Consider the following 18,758-nt stretch of genomic DNA (forward strand, 5'->3'; position numbering starts at 1 on the left):
CTTTGTTATAAATTTTTCAAATCACCTTTCTTTCTCACACTTTGTTTCTTTGATTTCTATATCTGCTGCTTTATCTGATTGTTGCAAAATCAATATGCATGAATGGATAAAACAGAGGGTGCATCAAAGTGAAATTTTGTTTCAAAGCAAATTATGATGTTAGGATTTTGCCATTTCAGATATGACATAGTGAACTGCCAGAAAAAAAAGCCTCATATTTGTGTAGCATTGAAATTTGCTGTTTCTTGCATTTATACAAAATAAAAATAAAATCTGGGTAGCAGATTGGCAGTGATGCTTCTTCTTTCAAGATGGACTTGTGATGTATTTCTCAGTTCTCATTTTGACAGAGTTTGAGTTCCAAAGAATGTACATGTATTTTGGGATTTTATTATTCAAACGTCAAAATATATTTCATTGGATCTCTAACTTCTGCGGGAACCTTGTTGGAAGCTGGAATCTGACAATCGCATCTTTCAGAATGTCTTGATACAACATTAAAGACAAAGACCAGTTATGGTCATGCGATTGCATTGTGAAAGAAACATTGTGGAATCGATCAGAAAAGGTTAATCATCTAGCATATAAGTATTGGTGTGTACTGCAAGGTTCTGGAATCATCAAAATGATAAGAAATTTGGCCCAGTCTTGGTAAAGTTAAAAGCACTGTATATAGAAAGAATAGATAGATAGATAGATAGATAGAATAGATATAATAATTTACCAAATATATCAATTAGTAGGCGGTTTCTCAGCAAAATTTGTATCATCACGTATTATTAGTCAAAATATATTCTTTCACATGATTGGTAATTAGAGCTTCCATTTCATTTTTTGAGAGGTGGGCAGTTCCAAAATTGATTTTTGTCTCGCCTGCGTAGCAAAAAGCGAGACATAGGCGCCGCTTTTCCGGTGACGGCGACGGCGGCGGCGGTGACGGCGGCGTCGACGGCGGCGTCAACATCAAAAACTTAACCTAAGGTTAAGTTTTTGAATTTTTGATATAATTTTTAAAGTATAAGTTCTTAGTCAATGAAACAAATTTATTCGAAATCACAAAAAAGGCTTCCTCTCCTTCATTTCTCGACCGATTTCGATTTGGTTTGCTTTATAACGTAGAGCTAACTTTGGTACACTAAACTTCTACACAGAATTTTGAAATTGTTCTCCATTAATTAATTATGGTAATTTATGCAAATTTATTCATTTCTTGACCGATTTTGATTTGGTTTGCCTTATCTGGTAGAGCTAAATTTGGAACACTAAACTTCTACACAGAATTGTGAGATTTTGCTCCATTGATTATTTATGGTACTTTATGCAAATGAAATGAAATTATGTCCCTTCCAGGGCATCAAATTTTTATTTTTTGACCAGTTCAAAAGTGTACCACATAAAATTTAAGATATTTGTTGTTGCGAGATGCGGATGAGCGCTATGTCATTGACGTTCTGGTTTATCATATTGAATTGCGTTATGCAGGCGAGACCGCCGAGAGCGTTTCCCTTGTTATCTTTAAAATGAATCACAATTCCTGATTGGCGACTTTAAGGACATGTCAAACATTAACACATCTTTTTATCTCTGCTTTTGTTATAGATCGAGGTGTTCAGCTCCAAAGGGAAGCCCGTCCATCAATTCTTTGACGAGTACCTCGCATCGGTATGTTCTATCAACGAATTTCATCCTACAAGAGATCTGTTGGTCGGTGGCAACTCCAGCGGCAAGCTTCATGTTCTCATGGCGTAAACCAGGGGGGGGGAGTTTCACAAAACTTGTCATCAGTGACAAATGACATTTTGTGTTATAAGCTACTGAAATCCTTGCTTATGATTGGTTATCAGCAGATTTGTCACTGACTTTTGTCATTTGTCATTGAAAAAGGCTTTGTGAAATGGGCCCCAGGAGAGGTCACTCTGCCACCGTTTCATCTGCATCGTGGACATTTAACTTGGTCTTGGAGGTTCGTTATTTCTTCTAATGAGAACCTTGGATCAGTGTGTTCTATCAAGACCTTTCATCCCACAAAAGACTCCAGCAGCAATCTTCATGTCTTCATAGCCTAAACTTTAGCCAAGAGAGTACACTACATTGTAGGAGAGGCCGTTCTGCCCGATATCATCTGCATCGTGGACATTCAAGTTGGTCTTGGAGGTTAGTTATTTCTTCTAATGAGAACCTTGGATCAGTGCGCTCTATCAAGACCTTTTATCCCACAACAGACTCCAGCGGCGATCTTCATGTCTCCATAGCCTAAACTTTAGCCAAGAGAGTAAAATGGTGTGAGTGAACTAGGAGAGCTCATATTGGCACCATTTCATCTGCATCAATGATCATGGACATTCAACTTGGTCTTGGAGGTTCGTTATTTCTTCTAGTGAGAACCTTGGATCAGTGTGTTCTATCAAGACCTTTCATCCCACAAGAGACTCCAGCGGCGATCTTCATGTCTTCATAGCCAAAACTTTAGCCAAGAAACTAAAACAGTGTGAGTAAACTAGACGAGGCTATTTTGACACTATTTCATCTGCATCCTGGACATTAAAGGGAAAGTCCACCCCAAAATAAGTTTGTTTCGATAGAGGCAGAATAATAAGAAAATCAGGTGAGTGATAGTTTGAGCAAATTCTGAATGAAAATAAGAAAGTTATGAATTATTGAAGTTGTGATCAATCAAATACAAATTGGCAACTCTGTGACTTATTATACGAGCTCTCCTTCATTTGCTTTGTGCATAATATTCCATAAAATCATGTTTTCTTCGTTATTGATGACGGAATATATATTTTTTCCTTGCAGGGGGAGTATAGAAACATATTTGCAATTATTATATTTAGGGTGCATGTATGGTTGAAATTTTTCTTGAGGGAAAATGAAAATTTTAGATTTTTTTAGTACTGAGCAAATGGAAGTTGAGCTCGCATGATACGTCATAGAGTTGCCAATTTGTGTTTGATTGATCACAACTTCAAAAATCCTAACTTCCTTATTTTTAATCGGAATTTGCTCAAACTTTCACTGACTTGTTTCTCTCATTTTTCTACTCCTATTAAAACTAACTTAATTTCAGGGTGGACTTCCCCTTTAAGTTGGTCTTGGAGGACTTTGGATCAGACCATTCACCTCACAAGAGACTCGAGCGGCGATCTTCATGTGAACTTTAGCTATGAGAGTATGTTTTGACTTGGCTTAATTGGCACTTGGGCACTTGGACACTTTAGTTGGCCTGGGCCCCCTTTTAATAAAACTTGAAATCAATAAATTTATTTTTACATCAACTTATCTGCAAATTGGATATTAAAGGTACTATGTCCCTTTTGCAGCCAACCTCAAATTCTGTAGAACTTTGCAGGAATTATGAATATGTCATGTATGTCCTATCTGTGAAATTTAAACGTTAGCAGTGTCCTAATATTCAAATTATGCAAGGAAACCAGTTTACTTGCTAGACTTCACTGTCAGACACTATTGAGTGACTGACTGGCTCATTTCTTCTTTGGTAATAACATACATAAAATGAGCTGTAAAGTGTACATGAGCATTTGTCTACATCAACAACCCACTTCTTGTGATGGCCAAAATTAAACTGATTGAATCTTTGCGCGTGCAGCATAAAACGTATGAACATTCGGTACAATGGTCTGAAAATCAAGACCATTATTACTTAGTACTTATAATGCATCATGTTAAGGGATGCATTATGTGGGAGAGAGATAGAGTTGATGATAATTATGAATGATATATAGATACAAACGGGTAAACATGATTTTTACGATGTGTAAATTTTCAAGAATGTAAAACGTTGTGTAAGGTAAATGTAGTAATACTCTGTCGACTTGGATAGTTAAGGCAAATGTAGTTTCACAGGAAACTGGTGCTGTTTAAAGATAAAGTTGAGTGCTGACCATTGCACTGTGAAATGAAGTGTGAGGAAGTGATGGGAAAAGGTTGATCATGTAGCAGATAAATATTTGTGTAGACTGTGAGGTTCTGGAATCATCAAAATGTTAAGAAATGGCCCAGTTTTACAATATGTCACATGCTCTGTAAACAGAAATACGTTATACATGGGACTACACAAACTTGTGGCAAGAAATATTGTTACAAATTAATTATCAATGATAGTATGATACAAACAGTAAGAAAAAAATTATACAAAATCAGAAAATATTTGTATACAGACATTAGTCTGAAGAAGTCTTCTCATTTGAGGAGATACATATTGCAAATGGTTTTATATTCATCATGCAGTATTACTTTGAAAAGAAAAGGAAAGGGGCAAAATATAATCATGAAAGTCTTGTTCTGTAGAGTGTATTGACTATGTACATTTTTTCTGAAAATTAGTCTTGTATTTGTTATACGTGTAGATGGTGTTAATATATAGTCACCTTTGTGAGTTTTGTATTATTAAAGAGTGTAAATAAAGCTTTTCTATTAACAAGATTTTATTTGTCATCCCATCATATTTGAGTAATATACATTATGCCATCAAAACATGAGTGATGATGATTGGTACTCGATTGACTGAGAGGAGATAGAAAGAAGGAAGAAGAGAAGAGGGTACAGAAGGAAAATGAATTAAAGGAAATCAAGAGCAAGGATATTGTGGTTGAGAAGGAGTTGAGATAATAAGAAGCATTGTTGCCATACTGTGTATTGTACAGAGCCATCTCTTGCTGAACCTGCCAACTGCTTAACACAAAATCGTGTCAGAAAAAATTCAACCTTGTCACCAAAACCAAAATTTAGCGATTTTGTGTGCATTTTGGGGGTGATTTTGAAGAAAAAAAGGTAAATGAAATGAATAAAGGAGGAAGTGAGAGAGGAAAAACATCCGTTTTGACCAGCTATAATCAGATCTAGAAGTTCATATGGATCTAAGACACACAATATCCACCAGTGAAGGTGATTTTACATATATATTGTTTCATACAAGTCCACTGAGGAATTAATTTCAAAGAGGTAAAATGAAATCGGGAAGCATATTACAAAGTGGCAGAATATTTATAGGTTTTTTCTGTGATTCGTAATGTGTTAAATGCTTTGTTGGTTCACAGATTTTAAAGAAATGCGGGTTCTCATTTTCATGTTACGTCTTGTGATGTATTAGGTTCGGTAACATAAAACGATTAATGTCAGAGAATATATATATTGTGTTAAAATGAATTAAACTGTCTCTTTAAAGTTAAAGCTATAAATTTATTTTCGACAACACAAATGTAACACATATTTAGTAAATCTTTATTTTGATGTTCTGACAAATAAAACATTTGACCTTTCAAGATGATTTTTTGTTTTTTTTGGGGGGGGGGGGGGGGTACATATACAATTTGTGACAAAAAACCCATAGACAAAAATATATTTTGAAGTTAAAAACAGTATTACAAATATCAGTTTTCACTTGCATCGATATCGAATATTCTTTGAATTTTGCCACGTTAGGTAATCTAGGTGATGCTTTCCTCTACCCAATTTCCTTAACATCATTTTCCTTTTGTACCATCTCTTCTCAATCAATCACATACCTATCCTCATCACTCCTGTTTTTTCAGCATTATATACTCAAATAGGTTCTAGGACAATCACCCCCGACCAATTACCCCCCCCCCCCCAAGGACAATTACCCCCAAGAAAAAAAACCTATACCTATCCTCATCACTCCTGTTTTTTCAGCATTATATAGTCAAATAGGTTCTAGGACAATCACCCCCAACCAATTACCCCTCCCCCCCCCCCAGGACAATTACCCCCAAGAAAAAAAAACCTATACCTATCCTTATCACTCCTGTTTTTTCAGCATTATATACTCAAATAGGTTCTAAGACAATTACACCCTGGGCAATCATCCCCCCCCCCCCCTGAAAATTAACCCCTATATTAAAACCAACTTATTATCAGGGTAAATTTTACCTTAAATGAACAGGAGGGGGAGGGGGGGGGGGGTTGTAGGGTGTAATTTTTAGGGCTGTGGGGTTATTGTCCTTGGGGGAGGGGGGTGGTTAGTTTTTGAAGGGGTGATTGTCCCGATACGACTCAAATATGATGGGATGACAACTTAAATCTTGTTAATGGAAAAGCTTTATTAACAATTTACAATACTAATAAAAGTTACTGTTCATGTATATTTTTCATATCTACCCGTAAAGCGACAACATAAATATTTTTCATAAAAACTGTACATCAATATACTTTACATAAGAAGACTTTACAACTTCTTTTCTTCTCTTTTATTTTTCTTTAAAGTAATACTGCATGATAAACATAAACATAAACATTTGGCACGTGCATCTCCTCAAATGAGACAACTTTTTAGACTAAATTATTTTCTGTTTTTGTATAATTTAGTCCTTTATTTTTTCTTACTATTGGTACAAATAATAATTAATTTGTACACACATTTCTTGCCACAAGTTTGTGTAGTCCCATATACAAATTTCTATGTACAGTGCATATGATCTATAGCAAACCTGAGCCAATTTCTTACCCGTTCTGATGATTCCAAAACCTCACGGTATACACCAATAATTATCTGCTACATGATCAACCTTTTACAATCTCTTCCTTACGGATCATTTCACAATGCAATGGTCAGAACTGAAATTTGGGATCAATTCTCTACTCCTCCTCCTCCCCTCCCCCCCCCCCCCCCCCCCCCCCATCACGGGACTCAAATTTTCCAATCTCTCCTTGGAAAAAGGATTCTTGTCCCTGTAGTAGTTTCAAAGCTTTTGGCACAGACAAGACTTTTATATTGTTATGGACAGAAATTAAAGTGGAAATTAGCTACTGGGTTACGCACTATATGAAAGTTGACTATTAGATGGCCCTGCAATATACAGTATGCTACTGCAGAAAGTTCATTAGTTCAGTATTGCTTTAATAACAAATTTGCAGATAAGTCGATGTAAAAATAAACTTTCACCAAGAAGGCATCAAGCTTCCAGCTCATTAGAAGTAATAATGGACCTCCAAGCCCAACTTAAATGTCAGCATTGCAGATAAAATCATGTCAGAGTGACTCTCCCGGGGGACATTTCACAGAACTTGTCATCAGTGTCAAACGGCAGGTTTTGTTATAAGCTACTGAAATCCTTGCTTCTGATTGGTTATCAGCAGATTTGTCACTGATTTTTGTCATTTGTCATTGAAAAAACGCTTTGAGAAACGGGCCCCTAGTCTACGCCATGAAGACATAGAGCTTCCCGCTGGAGTTTCCACCGCCTCCACCCACCAGCAGATCTCTTGTAGGATGAAATTTGTTGATAGAACACACCGATGCGAGGTGCTCGTCACAGAAATGATGGAGGGGCTTCCCTTTGGAGCTGAACACCTCAATCTAAAACAAAAGCAGAGATAAAAAGATGAGTTATTGTTTAACATGTCATTCAAGCCGCTAATCAGTAATTGTGATTCATTTTATTGTTGTATGAAAGACGAGATTGTAAGATTCCATCTTCCAACAAGGTTCCTGCAGAAATTGAAGAACCAATTTATGAAATTCCATGACCTTCCATGACCCATATTGGCCTTTATCACTGACCAGATACAAAGTATACAGTCAAACCTGTCTATAGCGACCACCCAAGGGAAACACAAAAAGTGGTCTTTGCATGTATACAGGTTCCTTTAGTGAATGTTTCAATGAGAAACCATTTCCAAGGGAAACTAAAAATGTAGTCCTCGTAGACAGGTGGTGACTAAAGCAGGTTTGACTGTATCTTTAATGTTGTATCAAGACGTTCTGAAAGATGCAATTGTAAGATTCCAGCTTCCAAGAAGGTTGCCGCAGAAATTGGAGAACCAATTTATGAAATTCCATGCACTATGAACATGACGACAAAGAAAGCGCAGGTAGACAAAGGAACATCTCTTCACTGCTATTATGTAAAAAGGTGAATATGCATGTGACACCTGTTCTACACATTTTTACATAATAGCAGTGAAGGGATGATCCTTTGTCTACCTGGGGAACTGTATATTTTGTCCGCTCTCTTTGTCAGTCATGTTCATAGTGATGACTTTCCATGACTGTCCATGACCCATTTTTGCCTTTATCACTGACCAGATACAAAGTACTATTCACTATGAATATGATGGACAAAGAAAGAGGACAAAATATACAGGTCCTCATTCTACCCTCAACAATGGCTGTGGTAGACAAAGGAACATTCTTCACTGCTATTATGTAAACATGTGTAGAACAGGTGTCACGTGCATATTCACCCGTTCCACACATTTTTACATAATAGCAGTGAAGGGATGTTCCTTTGTCTACCACAGCAATTGTGAGGGTAGAATGAGGAACTGTATATTTTGTCCTCTTTCTTTGTCTGTCATGTTCATAGTGATTTTGGTATGGGTTGTGGCATCCAAGCAGTGTACATTGTACATACCACACCCATTGTCCATTCAAACTGAAAGGGTGCCATAGCCACACACGGTCCAAACCCACAATTAATTTTGACAACTTTCCATGACTTTGGCAGATTTTTTCCCTTCACATTTCTGTATCTGATTACTCAGAGATCAGTGAATACGTCTAGGACCATTGTTACATGCCATTGTCATTCTTTAACATGTTACAAAAACAGGTGTTTATTTATCGGCGGTTTACCACGTTTTATCTAAGCGAGCCTTATCAAGTGGCAACTCTTTGAAAAACATAACATCAAAGTTTGCTATAACAATTTTATTTTTTCACCATTGATAAACTGTCTGTTTGACCTATTAATGCATATTGACTTTGCACCACTCAAAGAAAGCAGCAGGTAAAGAAATCAAGGAAACAAAGTGAGAGAAAGAAAGGTGATTTGTAAAAATTATAACACAGTCCGTTTTAAGCTTTGAAGGGTAAAAGAACGATTTCTTACCCTTCGTGGTTGCGACAAGCTACCTACAACATAAGCATCTTCTCTTCTGGGATGCCAGGCTGCTTGGAATCCTGTTAACGCTCGACCGGTCCGGTTGTTATGACTAGAAGACACAAATTTAAGATGAAAAGATCGTTCATCCAGCTGTTGATTCACTGAGCTATCAAAGCTTTTGTGCATTCATAAACATGTTAACTTATGCAATTGTTCCTTCAGTTTATGTAATTAATTAATTCATTAATTAGTTCATTCATTCTTTCATTCATGCTTACATTCTTTCATTCATTCATTAATCCAAGCAATCATTAATTCACACACTCATTCATTCATGCATTCATTCTCTCATTATTTCATACATTCTTTCATTATTTCATACATTCATTCATCCATCCATTCATGCACTCATTCATTCATTAATTTAATTCATTCATTCATTCATTTATTTGTGCATTCTTTCATGCATGCATTAATTCGTTCATTGCTGCATTATTTGTTCATTAATCATAATGCATGCATCCATCCATGCACTCATTAATTCATAAATCCATTCAATCATTCATGCACTCATTCATTCATTTGTTTATTCATTCATTCATTAAATCATTCATTAATTCAAGCACTCATTCATTTGTTAATTCATTGATTCATTCAATCATTCATGCATTCATTAATCCATGCACTCATTCATTCATGCATTCATTAATCCATGCACTCATTCATTCATTCATGCACTCATTCATTCATTCATTCATTCAATCATTCATTCATTCATTCATGCACTCATTCATTCATGCATTCATGCATTCATTCATGCACTCATTCATTCATTCACGCACTCATTCATTCAATCATTCATGCATTCATTCATTCAATCATTCATTCATGCATTCATTCAATCATTCATGCACTAATTCATTCATTCACGCACTCATTCATTCAATCATTCATGCATTCATTCAATCATTCATTCATGCACTCATTCATTCATGCATTCATTCAATCATTCATGCACTCATTCATTCATGCACTCATTCATTCAATCATTCATGCATTCATTAATCCATGCACTCATTCATTCATGCATTCATGCATTCATTCAATCATTCATGCACTCATTCATTCATTCACGCACTCATTCATTCAATCATTCATGCACTCATTCATTCATTCACGCACTCATTCATTCAATCATTCATGCATTCATTCAATCATTCATTCATGCACTCATTCATTCACGCATTCATTCAATCATTCATGCACTCATTCATTCATGCACTCATTCATTCAATCATTCATGCATTCATTCATTCAATCATTCATGCATTCATTAATGCATGCACTCATTCATTAATCCATGCACTCATTCATGCACTCATTCATCCATTCATTCATTCAATCATTCATTCATGCATTCATTAATGCATGCACTCATTCATTCATGCACTCATTCATTCAATCATTCATTCATGCACTCATTCATTCATGCATTCATTCAATCATTCATGCACTCATTCATTCATTCATGCACTCATTCATTCAATCATTCATGCACTCATTTATGCATGCAATCATTCATTTATTCATTCATTCCTGTATACATTTACTAGTTCATTCATTCGTCCATTTATAAATCCATCCATTAACCCATCCATCCACCCACCCATCCATTCATTCACTCATTCATTCATTCATTCACTCATTCATTCATTCATTCATTCATTCATCCATTCATCCATCCATCCAGTCTTTGTCCCCATATGGTAAAGTCATAACTAATATTTGCAACACCCCAACACTCTCCAAGAGACTAGGGGGTATTTTTGGCTAGGCCTATGGATTTGCTGTGGGCATTAAAAGGATTTCCACCAAGTCTGGTGTCATTGCATCTTCTGCACATGGAAACTGACGACCCTCTCCCTTTAATAAAAGTAACAAGTCAAACCGTAGCATCGCTGGTTACCAATGGCCTATATTTAGCAATTTTGTTTCATATTTAATGAGCTGTGACCTATGACCAAAAAAGTTATACTCACATTACTCACATTATTGAATAAAAACCACATTTTTGGCATATGTAATTACAGTAGGTATTTTAACATATTTAGTGAGCTATCATCTTTGACCTACATACTCCAAAATTGAATTTAGGCTGTGTTTTGATTCCATGTACCTTTGTGTCAAATTTCATTAAAATTGAAAGGAAACCTGATTTGTTACGAAAGGATGGGCAGCAGCGTCACTATATCCCCTCCGACTTGTCGGCGCGGAGGGGATAATGAAGCTTTCATAAAACTTACCTCTGCCACAAAGTTCTCTTCACATCAGACATCCCACCATCCTTTGCACTCTTAGTGTCAAAGATGCTGTAAAGAGACACATTTCACAGTTTTCTTGTTAAGAATAGCAACGAAAACAGACATATTAAAGCTTTTTCATCTTGCACTTGTCAGAGTAAATCGTAAGAATGAACAGAAAGTAGAAATTGGACAATATATGCATAAGCTACAGGAACAAGGCGTGAGGAAAAAAACCGGGCTGTGATTGGCTGCATGAAAGTAGACGTACAACCAGCTGGTTAAGGACAATGTCTGTAGCAATGCTAGCTAGAATAACACAAGATTCCTCACAAACTCTGTTGGTACACTAGAGGGTCAGTGAGCTGATTATACTTTGGTTGTAATTCATCAAAGTCATATCTGCAGTTAAATCTGGAGCACCTTGCCTTGTGATACCCTTTTTCAAGAAATTCTTGAAGATGGTCACTTTATTATTCATTTCATTAGTTATTTGGCTTAACCTGCGCCTGCCCGGGAGTGGAAAAGCAAACTGAATCAATTTAACCCTCTGACCTAAAAGATCCTCCCAGTATAAGTGATTGGGAGGAGGTAGACCAGAACTCAACCTTCTCTTTAAGTTCTGCTACGTTCTGTTAATCTTACCTGATTCTGTCATCCAGAGATGTTGTAAGGATCTTTGAACCAGTGATCGGTGAGAAGAATGCCGAGCTGACGGATTTACCATGAGGCATCTCTGCAATTGGTTTATTGATTCCCTTACTCTTCATGCTGCGGATATCCCACAATGCAGCAGTACTACAAGAAAAAATAACAACTGATTATATATCCCAATTCACCTGGGTTTCCAGCATTTCATGAAGATAAGAGTTCCGTCTTTTTCTCCCGACTTTTCTATGACGATCATGAAGTTTCAAAATTCTGGGATTTACACCAACAAGAACACAGAAACAGACATACACATTCCTGATTTTACTAAAATATTCTCAGGTTTCGTGATTTTAGAAGATCTATGTAGGCACCATCATAATATGATGTTTATCTTTTATTGGCTCTTGAACTCAAAATGAATCTATCGCACTTTCCAATTCGCTGGATTTGACGTAACCTGTGCCTAACTGTGAGGGAGAAATATAGATACCAGTAAGGCAAACATGAAATCGAAATAGTGTTTCTTTGTCTACTGTTTCCACTGTTCCTAAGTAAACAGAAGATTGCAGCCATAGTTCCTAAAACAAGGACATTTTAAGATGGAAACATTCACTAATCTATTTCTGTAATTTTTCTGCCTTTATGAAAACCAACTAAGTACCTAGTTGGAATTCCCCTGCTAATGTAAAGACTACATTAAGTGTTTTTAATGTATAAATAACTGGCAAGTGTGCGCAACAATGGTCCTACACTTATTCACTGAGCTCCAAGTTATAAGATACAGAAATGGAAAGCGTATTATACAGTACGTCATCATTAATATACTATTATACAACACCTACGTGGATCCTTGTCATTTGATTGGAGGATTGTTGGTCACATGATATTTAATAGATGTTCTATTGCACGGGCGTGCATTTTTGGTTGCATGCGGACTGCGTACCTCTCTGCCATGCGCGTATCCCTGCGTGTATCTGACGCGAAGGCAATCTGAATGCATGTAATCGAGAAGGCTTGACTCCATTTTTAACTTATCTTTAAAGCCCCATTGTCCTACTTGTAGCTACTTGCTCCCTCTATATAGAAAACTTCCCCAATAGGTGCCTGTTGGTCCCCCATATCCTCTTTTTCTTATGTTAGTTGAGAGTTGAGTTAATGAGATAGCCACCTGTTAGTGACCTCGCTGTGTGGTCTAATCCCTTCTGGCCCAGTAGTATTGACGGTCTTTAATATAAGGAGTAAAGCATAATTTGTTGATTAACGTTACATTAGATCTTCTTCGATGTTGTATGAAACAAATAATGAATGGTTTTCATTCGTTCAATAGTGCAAATATTTTCATTCGTTGAAAGATTAACGTTAATTCTATTATCTCACAACCTTTCATTATTTGTATACTACCGTTTTGTAGAGTCATATCTGAATAAGGCTTAAGAAGCAATCATGATGATCATATAAAAGATAGAGGCTTACCGATCAGTTGAAGCTGTGACGAAGTAGTGCGGCATTGTGGGGTGGACCGAGACGGTCCTTGCATTGCTTGAATGTACATGGTAAACATTCTCTCCACCCTTTCTGTTTCTAAAAGAAACAATTTTCAAAAATGGTATTTGATTTGTTGAATAATAATAATAATATTTAGTTTTTATATAGTGCTTAATACAAATGTCTCTAAGCGCTTTACAAATATACTATTACCCCGGTCATTGGATTCAGTGCTTGCCCGCACACACTGTGTGCACAATCTCCACTCCCTGGGGAGCATTCCAGCCAGGCGTTACTTGATGCTCAAAAACTGTTTGCTACAGCTTCGTAACGGTAGCCGTGCTAAGGCCAGGGTAATAACCTCCCTCTGTTCCTCAGAATAGTTTACTAGATCGACGCGGCATAATAAATGCTGTACATATCATTATTATTATTATCAAAACCATTATTATTTACCTCGATTGAGTGTGTACTACAACTACGTTGCAATTAATATTAATAAATACTGTAGTATTATTATCATTATTACTATTATCGAAACCATTATTATTTACCTCGATCGAATGTCTACTACAACTACATTGCCAGTCCTATTAAAAAATGCTGTAGTATTATTATCATTACTATTATCGATAACATTATTATTTACCTCGATCGAGTGTCCACAACAACTACGTTGCCAGTCTATTATCGATAACATTATTATTTACTCCCTCTCTCTCACATGGTGCACCCGCAAGCCTACTGTATATTATTATTTACCTTGATCGAGTGTCCACAACAACTACGTTTCCAGTCCTGTAATGCTGTGTGACAAGGAGAGAGCTACCATCTGCCGACATGAAATCAAAGTAGCTGGTCCAGATGAACTCATCTTCATCTGCTCTATATACCTGATAGAGGAAAAATAGAAATCAAAGAGTAAATTTGTTAAGTTTATTTATTTTTGTTTGTTTGTTTATTCATCTATGTTTTTAATGTACTTACGTTATAGAGTACCGAAGCTGTGACGTCATAAAAATCTATTAGGAGCCAGAGCATATAACACTGAGTTCCTGTAGAACATATATTTTTTCAGATGGTCATATCTCAGCCAATACTTAACATATTCAATTGGTTTTTAGAAATTTGGATATTATTTTTGATGCTCTTTCGGAAAATGAAGAAAAATTTGAGAAATTCTAAACTTAGATTTTTGATGACGTCACACTTCACCACTCTATATGGTGATGGTGGTTCTTTTACCTGACTGCTAAGAAAGCATAAATGCTTGTAAGTAAGCAACCAGACGGCCGAGGGACCTGGTAATGAGGATTGATGCCTTACCAAAGGGCACTTTTTTCTGACTCACTCTGTACAGGTTTGACTGTATCACTAAAAAGTAAGAGTAAGCTGCTCTGGGTTAACAATTCATACCTCGTCAAAAACAGCTTTGGTGAAGTCGCCACATCGAACTGTTCCATCATATGAAACAGAGAAGAGCTTGTTAGGATCGCTGGGTGAGAATCGAAGGCATTTCACTTGGTTGGTGTGCGGAGCGAACAGGAAGACACCATCGTCACCTTTCAAGGAATTCTGGGACGGTACAAGAACAAAGATAATGTGAAGATATCAAAGAGCCTGGAGTTACATGTACATGTATAAGTACTATTATATTCCACATACTAAGAATCTTGCTCTACGATTGGTCAAAAGTAAATCATGTGATACAAGATAGTTCGCCTATCATTTATGGGAGAAGAAAAGTTTGTTGCACTGTGTAGATAGTAGTACTATCTAAATAGTGCAACACACTTTCACTGAAGATAGAAGTACTATCTACACAGTGCAACACACTTTCACTGAAGATAGAAGTACTATCTACACAGTACAACGCACTTTAATTGTATATGTTGCGTTTTTGCTCACCTCTTTAAGCTCTTTTAGTATTAGTACGCAAACTTTGGTCACGCACGAACTATGGTCACACCACCATGCTGCATACACTGTACGTTTCGTACACCGTTTGCTAGCTTTTAATTGATGACTGTCTTGTTGCTTTGAAATAACTGAAGAAGTGAAATGTTTCTGATGTGGAATATAAAGCAAACTAGCAGGACCTGCGGAAATCCGCGGGATTCTAGAGGGGGGCTGGGGATGTAAATAGATATATAGAGACTGTCTAAATTAAAACCACCAAGAACTTTATTTGCCATTCAGGCCATTAAAAAAATATACATGTTTAGCGTCCCCGCCCGCTTCCATTTTTGGGGGCTGCCTCCTATTTTTTTTTTTTTAAATATTTTTTTAAATATTTTTTGAAAGAAAAAAAAAAACAGCGTCCCCGCCTGCTTCCTTTTTGGGGCCCGCCTCCTATTTTTTTTTTTTTTTTGATTTTTTTTTTTGATTTTTTTTTTGAAAGAAAAAAAACATGAAAAGCACTGCTAAATTGTATTTCTGATTTTAAAAAAAAAAAAAAAAATTGTCGGCCGCCATCTTGAAAAATAGCCAGAATGTCAGGGAAAATGTACGGAGCGGCCATTTTGAAAGAAAAAAAAAAAAAAGGGCCTCCTCCTTCCCATTTTTCAAAAAAACAGGACGCTAAACATGTTTTTTTTTTGATTGGCCTTATATAAAAAAAAAAACGATCCAACTGTACTTGTAGTTATTCTTTAAGCCACTGGAACTGCGTAGAGTTCCGTAGTGTGGCGTACCGACTACGCAGAAATTAGGCTGCGTATTAATGGGAAAATAGTCCCTGCGTAGGTTATGCGTAGGCTGGCGTACAGGTTTGCTTATGGTTGCTTACTGTGTAGAAAGCTTTTACTGCTTTGACGATCTGGCGTAGGGTAGCGTACTGTTGCGTAGTCATGTAGCGAAGTGTTGCGTAAAAAGGCGTACTTTCTGCGTCAAGTTTCTACGCCGTAACTACGCGAAAAAATTAAACATGTTGAATTGTTTTCGTTCATCTTGCGTACCTCTTTCCGTCCCTCAGCATATAGTAACGTAGGCCAGCGTAGTTGGTACGCAACACTACGTAACTCTAGGTATTGACCCCACGCCAATTAGTGACCCGCAGGTGTCACAAATAAAGTATTAAAAATATGCTCATCTGACCCTAATTAAACGCCTAAACCCCCCGAGCTTTCGGGGGTTTATGGCCCCTTGAAACCCGTGGACCCCACGCCTATATTGTATATACACTCAACTCGCCGCGATCTGATCTCTCCCCCCCCCCCCCAACTTTGAAGAACGTAACCCCCGAGCTTTTGAGGGTTTATGGCCCCTTCCCTCGGAAATCCGCGGGATTCTAGAGGGGGGGGGGCGCAGGCAAAAAATTAAGTTTTTTCATTTCGGGGGCTCCAATTCAAATTTTTGGGAAGTTTTCGGGGGCTACTTTTTCAACTTTCGGGGGCTCTTTTTTCTGGGGCTACTTTTTCATTAATTCATAAAAGGATAGGCCTACACTTTGTTGAGATTTGTTCAGTAGGCTGAGGTTTCAGGCTTCCTACTTCATAATTGCCTATTTAAAAAAAAAAAACATTTTTCTAGTTCAATAACTAAGTTTTCATGCATTGATTTGATGCAAGAACTGTAACATAATTAATAGACCGTAGATTGTGATTATTTCTGACCATGAATTTCGATAATCATTTTTCAAAGTAAAATTTTCACAAGAAAATCAGACAGTCGTTTAAAAACGTAGACATCAGTAATACTTTTACTAATTCGAAGCTCAGGTTTCGTAAATCTATTCACGAAACTATATTGAAATCGCGGCAATAATGATGCAAACCAACAGATAACAATTTCAAAGTGTCAAATCTCTTCGACTCGAGCTCAGCTCAGCTGAACTCACACACACTCCAGCGTAACTCCAGGAAGCTCGAACACCGACGCCACAGGCCTCGGACGTCTGCGGTGCGCGGTGCCGGTGTTACACTGCACTGTGTGTACTGTATGTGTGAGGACTGAAGGCAGCTTGCGACTGAACTGTCAGTCCGATGGTTTTCTTGTGAAAACTTTCCTTTAGAAAATGATAATCAAAATGTAGTATACATAACCGTCATAATCACAAAATAAGCTTTGATTTCATACCTCCATTCACGAAAACTATATAAAAATCGCGGCAATAATAGCCAATTCCACAGAGTAGACTCTCCCGCGGACGATGGCACCGGGCACGGGTACCCCGAGGGGAGGGTTCAGGAGGAGATAGCTGCACCAACTTCGGTCGGCGATCTCATTAAAAAACAAAAGAATACAAAGGCTGGCGGAGACATCGCACCCCCCGCGGAGCCTTAGCGTATTACTTATATAGATAATCACCTTTTGGTTTCAGGCTATGACAAACTATAACCTCTCGGTGATCTGGATGTATACGCTATCTTTCCTAAGCCTCGCTTCAGAAAGATAGCTACATCCAGATCGCCTCGGAAACGATAGTTTGTCCTATCACCTTCACCAACGGTAATTATTTGCTTACTAGTATGTTATATCATAGCCCCCTCTGGCCCGTCGGCTTGTTTCCCATGACAAATAGAACTGTACTTCTGTAAAGTTTTAAACCTGAATTACTGGAAAAGACGTGTGAATTATTTTGCTATCCCACGGCCATAAAAGGTAACTGCCTACTCACCACATCCCAAAGTCCAATCTTGCCCCACCTATCTCCAGCCACTACGATGGTCTTCTTGACCGAGGGATGAACAGCGACGGAGAAGATGCGGCTCGGCACCACCTTAGCCATGTATTGAGGCTTCATCTTCATCTTCTGCAGTTTTGAGATAAACCTTTCAAAAAGGATTAAAAAGATCATTAATGACAAAGGAGGAGGAAAAGACGAAGAAGAAGAAAAAAAGAAAAAAAGAGAAGAGAGAAGAGAGAAGAGAGAAGAGAGAAGAGAGAAGAGAGAAGAGAGAAGAGAGAAGAGAGAGAAGAGAGAAGAAGAGAGAAGAGAGAAGAGAGAAGAGAGAAGAGAGAAGAGAGAAGAGAGAAGAAGAAGAAGAGAGAGAAGAGAGAAGAGGAGAAGAGAGAAGAGAGAAGAGAGAGAAGAGAGAAGAAGAGAGAAGAGAGAGAGAGAAGAGAGAAGAGAGAAGAGAGAAGAGAGAAGAGAGAAGAGAGAAGAGAGAGAGAGAAGAGAGAGAGAAGAGAGAAGAGAGAAGAGAAGAAGAGAGAGAAGAGAGAGAAGAAGAGAGAAGAGAGAAGAGAGAAGAGAGAAGAGAGAAGAGAGAAGAGAGAAGAGAGAAGAGAGAAGAGAGAAGAGAGAAGAAGAGAGAAGAAGAGAGAAGAGAGAAGAGAGAAGAAGAAGAGAGAAAGAGAGAAGAGAGAAGAAGAGAGAAGAGAGAAGAGAGAGAAGAGAGAAGAGAGAGAAGAGAGAAGAGAGAAGAGAGAAGAAGAGAAGAAGAGAGAAGAGAGAGGAGAGAGAAGAGAGAAGAAAGAAGAGAGAAGAGAGAAGAGAGAAGAGAGAAGAGAG

The 18,758-nt window shown here is 37.5% G+C and overlaps 1 protein-coding gene across 1 annotated transcript in view; it reads right to left on the reverse strand.

Moving 5' to 3' along the window:
* Window positions 1-6,660: 6,660 nt before the first annotated feature.
* LOC593408 (WD repeat-containing protein 76) overlaps window positions 6,661-18,758 on the reverse strand; it is a 24,405-nt gene continuing 12,307 nt past the window's right edge. The window contains exons 6-13 of the mRNA XM_030993055.1: window positions 17,922-18,075; window positions 14,720-14,878; window positions 14,066-14,196; window positions 13,292-13,399; window positions 11,813-11,965; window positions 11,171-11,236; window positions 8,874-8,976; window positions 6,661-7,339 (exon numbers count right to left, since the gene is read on the reverse strand). Of these exons, the coding sequence (XP_030848915.1) occupies window positions 7,181-7,339; window positions 8,874-8,976; window positions 11,171-11,236; window positions 11,813-11,965; window positions 13,292-13,399; window positions 14,066-14,196; window positions 14,720-14,878; window positions 17,922-18,075 (1,033 nt within the window). The 3' untranslated portion in view covers window positions 6,661-7,180. The remainder of the gene's footprint in view (window positions 7,340-8,873; window positions 8,977-11,170; window positions 11,237-11,812; window positions 11,966-13,291; window positions 13,400-14,065; window positions 14,197-14,719; window positions 14,879-17,921; window positions 18,076-18,758) is intronic.

The sequence above is a fragment of the Strongylocentrotus purpuratus genome, unplaced genomic scaffold (assembly GCF_000002235.5).
Source record: "Strongylocentrotus purpuratus isolate Spur 01 unplaced genomic scaffold, Spur_5.0 spur5_scaffold_20, whole genome shotgun sequence".
In the NCBI taxonomy this organism is placed as follows: Eukaryota; Metazoa; Echinodermata; class Echinoidea; order Camarodonta; family Strongylocentrotidae; genus Strongylocentrotus; species Strongylocentrotus purpuratus.